At 46.5% G+C, this 10,004-nt stretch overlaps 1 protein-coding gene across 1 annotated transcript in view; it reads left to right on the top strand.

Annotated features, from left to right (window-relative positions):
- The window catches only part of Slc10a6 (solute carrier family 10 member 6), a 19,899-nt gene extending 17,244 nt beyond the window's left edge, over positions 1 to 2,655 (top strand). The window contains exons 5-6 of the mRNA XM_005359622.3: positions 454 to 611; positions 1,951 to 2,655. Of these exons, the coding sequence (XP_005359679.2) occupies positions 454 to 611; positions 1,951 to 2,126 (334 nt within the window). The 3' untranslated portion in view covers positions 2,127 to 2,655. The remainder of the gene's footprint in view (positions 1 to 453; positions 612 to 1,950) is intronic.
- Positions 2,656 to 10,004: the final 7,349 nt, after the last annotated feature.

The following is a 10,004-nucleotide window of genomic DNA, read 5'->3' as shown; positions in this document are numbered from 1 at the left end:
TTCTACAGCATCTCCTGATGACTGTTCTCTGAGTTTCTACAGCATCTCCTGGTCATTGTTCCCTGAGTTCTACAGCATCTCCTGGCCCTGGTCATTGTTCCCTGAGTTTCTACAGAATCTCCTGGCCCTTGTTGGTCATTGTTGCAAATTGTTCATGCATAATTTCTGGTGTCTATCTTGTACTTCTACTCTGATTCCTGGGCCAGGGTTTTTGAGGTTCTACTCCACTGGACATCCTTGCCATATACAGAAGAGAATCCCAGTAATAACTGTCCATAAATATATTCTTTTAGTTGCCTGAGCCCATAGCTTATACTTGTCATTGCTCAAAGGGAAAAGGGCAGGTTTGTTTTGTTTTTTGTTTTGTTTTTTTGAGACAGGGTTTCTCTGTGTAACAGCCCTGGCTGTGGTTCTTTTTGTGGGTTCACAGCTCTTGAATCTGTTCACTGACAGGTGCAGGACGATTTCCATAGAGACCGGAGCACAGAACATCCAGCTGTGCATCGCCATGCTGCAGCTGTCCTTCGCTGCCGAGCACCTGGCCCAGCTGTTTAACTTTGCCTTGGCCTACGGACTCTTCCAAGTGCTGCTGGGGTTCCTCATTGTTGCAGGTGGATGATTTCCCTCCACACATCGGCCTCCAACTTATTCACATCCTCGAAGCCAGCTCTGCATGTCTTGCTCTTGATCTAATTTTAGCCTGACACTTTTGGGGACTAGGAAGTATAAAGCCAGGCTACTTTGGTGCAGTGGGTGTTTCCCAGGAAATACTTAAGAAGCCATTTGAGTGAGATCTTATAACGGCGTTGTATAAAACCAGTCCCCTAGCTTTTACGTTCTGTCTCCCTCAGAGCCTTGAGTTTTCCCCAATGCTCAGCTACTTCTGGGCTCAGTGGCTCGAAGGACTTTTCAGATATGAACAACACATGCATGCCAGTGTAGACACAGTGGGATTTTATGCACACATGTACCTACACATGCTATTTATTCTCTGACCTGCTCAGCCAAATACACATTACTTTGGGGATAAATCTTTATGCACTGAAGGTAAACTGCAAGGTGTGAGTACACATACATGTCTTTATTTTGCTCTTGGTCCCTGGAATAGGCTCTAGTAAGGTTAGTGGTTACTGAGAAAATCGACTGTACACTCGCTGTTGCTCTGATGAAACGCCTCCCCACAAACAGATTATAAAAGAGAGATCTCAGGTTGGCTTACAGTGACATGGCTGGAGGCGTGGGGGAGAGGGAGTGTCTGCATAACGATAACAGCAGGGAGGCAGGGCAGCAGGAGGCTGGCCAGTCAGGAAGCAGAAAGCACAGAAAGCAGAGCCAAGCTCTAAGGACCCTCAAGCTCTGTCCCCAGTGGGGTGAACTCCTGCAAGGCTCTGCTCTGTCTCCTAAGATTTTACAATACCCAGACTGGGGACCAAGCATTGAAATCCATGAGCCCTTGGGCCATGTTCTTATGCTAACCAGTACACATACTGGTTATTATATGCTATTGGCATGATAACATTGATGTAAGGAACACTTGGGGATCAGGAGGTTCCCATGGAAGACAGAAATGCTCCTATTAGAACAAACTGCTGGTTCTGAAACCCAGAATTTTCGAGAAGCATGTTGAGCTTTTGTCTAGCTCTATCCTAGCACTTGGGCATAGGGCCTGATGCTCAGCCAGCACCCCTAAGGGTTTGTTGGTTGACTGAGTAAATGAGCTCTGAGAGACCTGACAAATGAACCCCAATTCTGGAGAGAAAGAACTATTCTGATCCCCAACCCTTCGGTTCCACAGCGTTCCTTTCTCACCCCTTCCCCCATGTTTCCACACATGCATCATGCTGACCAAGCAACTCTCCCGAAGTACCTTTGTGTATGCAGGCCCCTCCTCCCAACTAGGCTCTTGCTAAAGGGGTTTTTAATACTCTAATACTCTGTTTCTCCACCCAGCATATCAGGCATACAAAAGGAGGCAGAAGAGCAAGCTCAGGAGGCAGCACCCTGGTTGCCCGGAGGTCAGCTACGAGAAGCCCAGAGAGACCAGTGTTTTTCTGGAGGAAGGTGATGAAGTCACTGTAACTCTGGGGCCACTGGGACCAGAGCAGCAGCATAGGGCTGCTGAGTAATCAGCCACATTCCTTCAGGGGAATAGGGCCAGCTTGGCCCTCCATCTTCTTTCATGGCCAGTAAAGACCATGTGATGTGTGAACGTCGCTGAAGGGACTGTGAGAACAAACAGCAAACGATTGACTTCTTAGGTTCTTCCGTCCCTGTCTGTCTCCTGTGGGACAGCGAGTGGTGTCTGGCAGTCAGCAGGCATCTCCGGACGAAGCTGGCCTCCGCTGTGGATTTTAACCGAAGAGAGAGAACACCGGTGTAGCGGAGACTCACATTGCAGGACGGAGCCGGTCCAGATCCACTGATTTCTTGGCTGTGAGCAGGTGCTCTGAAGTGCTTAGGGAAGAGACACTCAGAGAAAATAAGCTTCAAGGACATGAGTTTTAGGGGATCAAGCATCTTGTAATTTTGATACGTGTATGATGCAAGCTTAGAGACACTCTAAAGGAAACATGGGAAGAATCTAAAAAGTGAATATCTGGGTTAGTTCTTTCTCCAAAGAGGAACAGACATGTGCCCGGAACCTCCAAAACAGACACGTGGTACTTGCCCTGAATCTCCAAACGACAGAGATTCGTGCGCAAACCTTGGGTATCCTGTGTGCAAAATGGCCTAAAATGTCCAGTTTGTACTGTGTTCTGACATCGGCTGGCAATGATCTCAGAACATCTGTATACATCTGTCTGTGTTACCTACCTCATTCTTTAAAAAAGTGCTACGTCAGCCAGGCAGTGGTGGCGCACACCTTTAATCCCAGCACTTGGGAGGCAGAGGCAGGCGGATCTCTTTGAGTTCGAGACCAGCCTGGTCTACAGAGCTAGTTCCAGGGCAGGCTCCAAAACCACAGAGAAACCCTGTCTCGAAAAAAAAAAAAAAAGTGCTATGTCCAAGTGTGTGTCATATAGGACAGTAATTTATTTAGCTCTTCTGGATTAGCGGGTATTCAGATGCCTCCCAGTGTGGAGTGGCTGTGAGCCCCTGGCCCTCGTGCCCATGTCCTTGTAGGACCCTTCCTGCAGTCTGGGGGGGCAGGCCCACTGCTCCTCAAAAGGTTCGATTGCTCTGTCTTGAAAGGGCTCTGTTGTTCAGTCTCACGAGTTTAAGAAATGATTTTCTATTGCTTTGATTTGTAAAAACATCTCATTAAAATATGACATCAACACATGAACTAGGACATTTTTATACTCATTTCCTTCCTGCGTGTTTGACCAGCTTTTATCCCCGTGATATTTTTCTTTTGCCTTTTTTTGAAGACAGAACTTCACATGGTGTCTGCCCAGGGTAGTGTTCAGCTTCCAAAAACCCTCCTGCCTCAGCCTCTTGAGTGCTCGAAATTGCAGTGTGAGCCTCTGTGCCTGCTACTCTAGTCTTACCAAAAGACAGGCGGCTGTGCATTTGTCCTGTGTGTGGCCAAGGGCTTAGCTTTTGTTTCCTTATGATGTCTGATGTTGCAGAGACTTACATCTTAGCTTTATCAGTTTTTTTAAATTGCTGTAGAGGCCAGAAGTTGGAATGTTAGCCTTTTATGTAGATGATGAGCTATCATATGTCCCCTGTGGAGAATGCATGTGGGGCCATTCAGTTGTTTATCTGCTCTCTGCAGCGGGCATTTGCTCACACAGTAGGTGGTGCCTGGCCACGAGTAAAGTCCACACCTCCCTACCCTGACATTATTGAAAATATTTTCCTATACGCTTTTCTATTGCCTCTGTGGGTGTAATACTTGCCCATCCCTTATTCTCAGTGCAGGGTGTTAAAATTCTGTTTTAAAATATGTCCCTATTTACTTTTGTTTTGTGCATGTATGTGAGGGGCAACGCATGGCCCGGCATGCCACATGGGGGTCAGAGGACAGCTTCAGGCGTTGGTCCTTGTCTTCTGCCTGGTAGGAGATGAGGTTCCTGCTAGTCACTACGTGCCCGACTAGCTGTCTGGTGTGCTTCTGGGGACTCGGTCTCTACCCATCTCACCCAGGAGCCTGAGATTATAGATGCACTCACTCCGGCATCTAGTTGTATGTGGGTTCTGCACACACATTCAGGCTAGCGAGGAAAATGCTTTACTCACTGAGCCATCGGTCCAGCCCAAGAATTTTATTTAAATATTTGTTTTTAGATTTTATTTACCTTACAAGCATGAGTGTTTTGCCTTGCATGAATATATGTGCCCCATATGTATGTCTGTGCTTGCAGAGGTCAGAAGAGGGAGGGGAATTCTCTGGAACTGAAGCTGTGGATCACTGTAAACCTCCAGATGAGTGCTGGGAACCAAACCCAGGTCCCTTGGAAGAGCAGCAAGTCAAACGCTCCTAACCACTGAGCCACCTCTACAGTCCTGATTCTAGTTTTTTTTTTTTTTTTTTAATTTGGGGTCCACTTGAAGAGCAACAAATGCTTCTAACCACTGAGCCATCCATCTCCACAATATTATATTGTAAGGGTCTGAGAAATGCTGAGGAAGGCCCCAAACATGAATAATATGCAAAAACAAGCAGGCAGCAGTTATATCAGTGCAGTTTTGATAGGCTAAGGTTTTGGTTTCTTTGGACGGCTTCTCCACTTGATAAAGGGAAGCTAGTTTACACCACACTTGGCCTCATAGGACAAGCAAATCAGAGTGGAAAGGATTCTTTCCCTTGGGAGTTGATAGTCTAGAGGAAGTAGACAGACCACTGAGGGCGACATGAGCGGGAGAGCTGTGAGTTAAGATCCAAAAGGAGCATCACTGAGAGGTTTGGAATAAGGACGAGAAAGACGTTTCTGGATGTTTCTCTATGTGAGCACGAATGGAAGAAGCAGAACTCAGCACTCCGCTCTGAGTTAGCAATAGGGTCAGAATTAGCCCCTTACGACATTCCCAGGAAGGGGACATGTAGTGAAAGGCTGTTTGTTAAGGACAGAAACACTGTCACTGCTGCTGACTCTGAGCCACAGCAGCCTGCTTGCAGGGACGGTCAGGGCTCCTAGAACAGAGCGTAAAGCCTAGTGGACTGCTCAGCTTTGTTTGACTTTCCAACTTGAAATAAGAGTCATCTGGGAAGAGGAGAGAACAGCGGAGAAAATTACTCCCTTAGACTGGCTTGCAGGCAAGTCTGTGTGTGGGGCGGTGTTTTCTTGATTTAGTGATTGATATGGGAGGGCCTAGCTGACTCTGGGGCTGTGCCAGAGTTGTATTGAAGCAAACTGCATAGACAACGGGGAGCAGGTAGTAAGCAGTGTTCCTCCATGGTCTCTGCTTTCCTCAGTGATGGAGTGTGACCTGGGAACATGTAAGCCAAATCAGCCCTTTCCCCAAGTTGCTTTTGGTCATGGTCTTTTTCACAGCAATAGAAAACAAATGACCCTTCAAAAGTGTGACTATGTCAGGCGGTGGTGGCTCACACCTTTAATCCCAGCATTTGTGAGGCAGAGGCAGGAGAATCTCTGTGAGTTCAAAGCCAGTCTTGTCTACAAAGTAAGTTCCAGGACAGCCAGGATTATTACACACAAAAAAAAATCTGTCTCAAAACAAACAAACAAAAAGACAAAAGAAAAAAAAAAGCTTAACTAAATCCATTGCATTATGGGTGATGCAATGAATTACAAGCTATTAAAAGCTGGCCCTCACACGACTCTCTTCAGAAGTGGGGCCGGTAGGCTAATGCTGCACGGTGTGGATGTGGCACTGCATGGTCCAGGCAGCGGGTGGGAAGAACATGGCTTGCCCAGCAGTGGTGGTTTCCCATGCAGATGGAGGATACTGTGAGCCGGGATTTCCAGACCATGAAAGCGGCTATGGTAATTATGAAGCTGCTGGTATTCCTGAGCTATAGAGACAATCCTAGAGAGGCCTACGAAAGCCTGTTGGAGATTCTCATCTCCCCATACATGCTTGACCTCTATCAGTGAGGTCATTCTCTTTGACCAACCAAAGGGACATAGATGGAGCAGCAAGGGAGGAAGGCAACATGTGTCTAGTCAGCTAAATCAGCCAAATTCGCCCCCATGGCCCATGGGTGACATGTCACAGATCACCTGTAGAGTGCAGTTTTCCTGTCCTGACCACTTGCTTCCCATCTTGGAAGCTGCTTCCAAATGACCCCACAGAGACTAAATATTATTTATTAATGCTTGGTCAATAGCTCAGGCTTATTATTAGCTAGTTCTGACACTTAAATTAACCCATATTTATATTTATGCTTTGCCATGTGACTTGTTACCTCATTTTCTGCACATCCTGCTTCCTCAGTGACTATCTGGCATCTCCTCTGACCCTGCTCTTCTTCCCATAATTCTCCTAGTTTGGTTGTCCTGCCTGTCTACTGGCCAGCTTTTTATTGAATCAATCCAATGGAAAAATCTTCAGTGTACAAAAGGATTATTGCATAGCAATCACCTTCACATTTGAACTTGTTTTCTTAAGGGAAGAAAACAGATGTTCCATATGGGCCAGCACAGTCAGGTGCTTTTTCATTACCTGCATTCAAATACAAGCTGAAACTAATACATTAAAACTTAATTGGTCTTCAAATTTTCTGCAGGTTAACAAGTAGTTTGTCAAAAATATCTCAATCATAAGAAGGTACCCTGAAGCTGGTCAGTGGTAGCTCATGCATTTAATCCCAGCACTTGGGAAGCAGAGGCAGGAGGATCTCTGAGTTTGAGGCCAGCCTAGTCTACAAAGTGATTTTTAGGATAGCCATGGTCACACAGAGAAACCATTTCTCAAAAAAAAAAAAAAAAAAAACAAAAAAACAAGGTCTTGTTGGCTGAGGTTTCTGTTCTGTTCAGTCCCGCAACCGTTTAGTCCCGCAACCGTTTAGTCCCAAAGAAATATCCAGAGGTTTACGTTAATTATAAACTGACTGGCCTATTAGCTCAGGCTTCTTATTAACTAATTCTTACATCTTTAATTAGCCCATAACTTTTGTCTATGTTAGCCATGGGCTTGGTATTTTTTATCAGCCAGGCATTCTCATCTTGATTCCTCTGTGTCTGGGTGATGACTGCAGACTGAGTCTTTCCTTTTCCCAGAACTGTCCTGTTCTCATTGCCTCGCCTCCACCTCCTGCCTGGTCACCTCACCTATACTTCCCGCCTGGCTACTAGCCAATCAGTGTTTTATTAAAACAACACAAGACCATTGTCCTATAGCAATTCCCCCCACCTTTTCTTCAAACCAAGAACTCGGAATTTAATGTGCTTTGTTTAGCTTTTTTTCCCAGACCATTATCTATAACAACTTGTAATCAACACTCTAAACAAAGATAAATATCCATAATCCATTTTTTTTTTTTTGGAATGTGGGCATAGTTTTCCTGGCTACTTCCTGCTGTTTGGGGCACTGATAATTTTATGGGAACCTACAGCAAGATCTAAACAGAATTTGCAACAGAGAAATCTCAAAACAAACAAATCTAAATAGAATTCTTAAGAGAGGAAAATAAAATGTTCACCATCCTTAGCCATCAGGGAAATACGATCAAAACAACTCTGAGATTCCATCTTATACCTGCCACAATTGTTAAGATCAAAAACACAAGTGACAGCCCACACTGCAGTGGATATGAAGCAAAGGGAACACTCCTACATTGCTGCTGGGAATGCAAACTTGTAGCCACTTTGGAACTCAATATGGTGGTTTCTTATAAATTTGAGAATCGATCTACCGTAAGACCCAGCTATACCACTCCTAGGTATATATCTAAAGGACATTCCACCGTAGCGCCAGGACACTTGTTCAATGAGTTCATAGCAGCTTTATTTGTAATAGCCAGGACCTGGAAACTGTTATGGGATAATATTTAGTGCACTGTGAAGATGTGTCTTTGCCAAGGCACCTTCTTATTGGTTTAATAAGAGTGGATTGGCCAGTAGCTGGTCAGAGAGAGACTGGGCGGGAGAACCAGAGTAGGAGGACCCTGAGAAGGAAAAGGGCCAAGTCTGAGGAGTCCGAGGAGACGCCATGAGATGCAGAGTGAGCAGGATGGGAAATACAGACATGAGGTAAGCGAGCCTTGGGACAGCACAGATGAATAAAAATGGGTTAAGTTATGAGGTAGCTAATATCAAGCCTAAGCTACGTTTGAGCATTTATAATTAATAAGAAGTCTCCATGTGGTTATTTGGAAGCTGGCCAAACTCTGCCAACAGGAAAAAACCTAGAAATCTGTAGGAAGACAGGCCTACCTTGACTTGAGCAGCTAGGCCGTCGATTCCAGCGATTCCATCCACGTCTAGAGGTCTTTAGTTCAGACGAAAGGCAGTTTTGCCCAATGGTCAGTGATCGGCAGTCGAAGTGAACTGCAGAAGAATGTTGTTCTGTGTGTCAATTTGTCTTCTGTCTTCTTCGGAGGAAGTAAGTCTGCTGCTAGGAGCCAACCTGTCTCTTTTGTTATGAAAAGTTTTTTAATAATTAAGTGTTCAAATATCACATTCCCCAGATCTCTGAGCAGTTGAGGGCTATTAGGTATAACTGCAGTATAGAATCTGCTTGGAGACCTGGGTCTGAGCTTGACCGCACTGGCTCTCAACAGGTAAGATTTACGCTTGTAAAAAGGCAGAAAGAAGAAAAAAACTGTTCCTATTCCCCAGGGGGGTTCCCCAAGCAGCTAGCGGCAGGGAGTGGTGGCAAGTCCCCGGCGGGCTCGCAGAGCAGCGGGCTCGCAGAGCAGCTGCAAGCCCTGGCGGATCCCCAGCGGGTGCCATCACGGGCTGCAGTGGGCTGGTCCTGCCATGCGGCCGGGCTGGGAGAGCCTGCCTGTGGTGGGTCTTCGAGAGCCAAGCGGATGGGTGTGGACAGGCGGGGAGTAAAAGACACATAGACACAGAAAATAGGCATAAAGCTAAACATTTATTAAAGGAGAGAGGGGGAGAGGGGGGACAGGGAGAGAGAGAGAGAGAGAGACAGACAGACAGACAGACAGACAGACAGACAGACAGACAGACAGAAAGGAGACAGATATAGACAGACGCCTGTGCACACACACGCCAGAGGGGACAGTAAGAAGGAAGCCAAGATGGCGAAAGAAGGTCAGAGGTTGCCGGGAGTGGGCGTGGCTTGTCCCTTAAAGGCACAAGCAACCAAAGAATAACCATGGCCACGCTATTTCTACTCTTCCCACTGGAGTGCGCGTCTTTTTTCTCCGTGAGTTCCATCCTCTTTAGCATTTATCTTTAAACATAATCTAGTCCAGTTTAGTAGAAACTTTCATTATCACGGGGCCTCCCCTCTATAGCAGAGTTGTGTCAGGGAGCAGGCTGCCTCGCATGCAAGCTCTCCTCTGTCCTGTTCTTACTGACGGACCACGTGGCAGTGATGTGACACATGGCCCACGCATGACTGGGTGCCTTTACTACACACGTGGCCATCAGTACTCTTCTGTTTCTGAGGACGATCTGGAGTGGCCACAGGGCAGCCATCATCCTGGGTTCTTAGAAGAGGGAATACAGAGGGACAGGGAGACAGAGACTGCTGGGCTGGTGGCCTCCCAGAACTGTTAGTAAAGGAGAATCAACCATTGTTTGAGCCACTGTATGCTTTGACTGTTGTTCCCAGCACACAGCATATACAGGTCTGTTTTTAGTCACAGATTTGACATCTGGGATCCCCAACACGTCCGCTGGCACTGTGGCCTTCTTTACCAGGCACTTCCACCACAGTGGCTCTGTCATTTCATGGTCTCATCTGAGACCCAGATGAGGGCAGACACAGTTGGAAAAATCTTCCACTCAGACACCAGAAGCCTCAACCACTTTCCAGTTTCCCTTTCTCGGCTAGTCTTTCCCGAAACTCTCCTCCAATGCTGTCCTCACCCAGCTATGCTGGCTTCAGACTGCAGCCAATGACCCTCAGCTATGCTGGCTTCAGACTGCAGCCAATGACCCTCAGCTATGCTGGCTTCAGAC

The sequence above is a fragment of the Microtus ochrogaster genome, linkage group LG1 (assembly GCF_000317375.1).
Source record: "Microtus ochrogaster isolate Prairie Vole_2 linkage group LG1, MicOch1.0, whole genome shotgun sequence".
Taxonomy (NCBI): domain Eukaryota; kingdom Metazoa; phylum Chordata; class Mammalia; order Rodentia; family Cricetidae; genus Microtus; species Microtus ochrogaster.
Note: the sequence above shows the minus strand (reverse complement) of the source record. Positions and strands in the feature narration are given on the sequence as shown.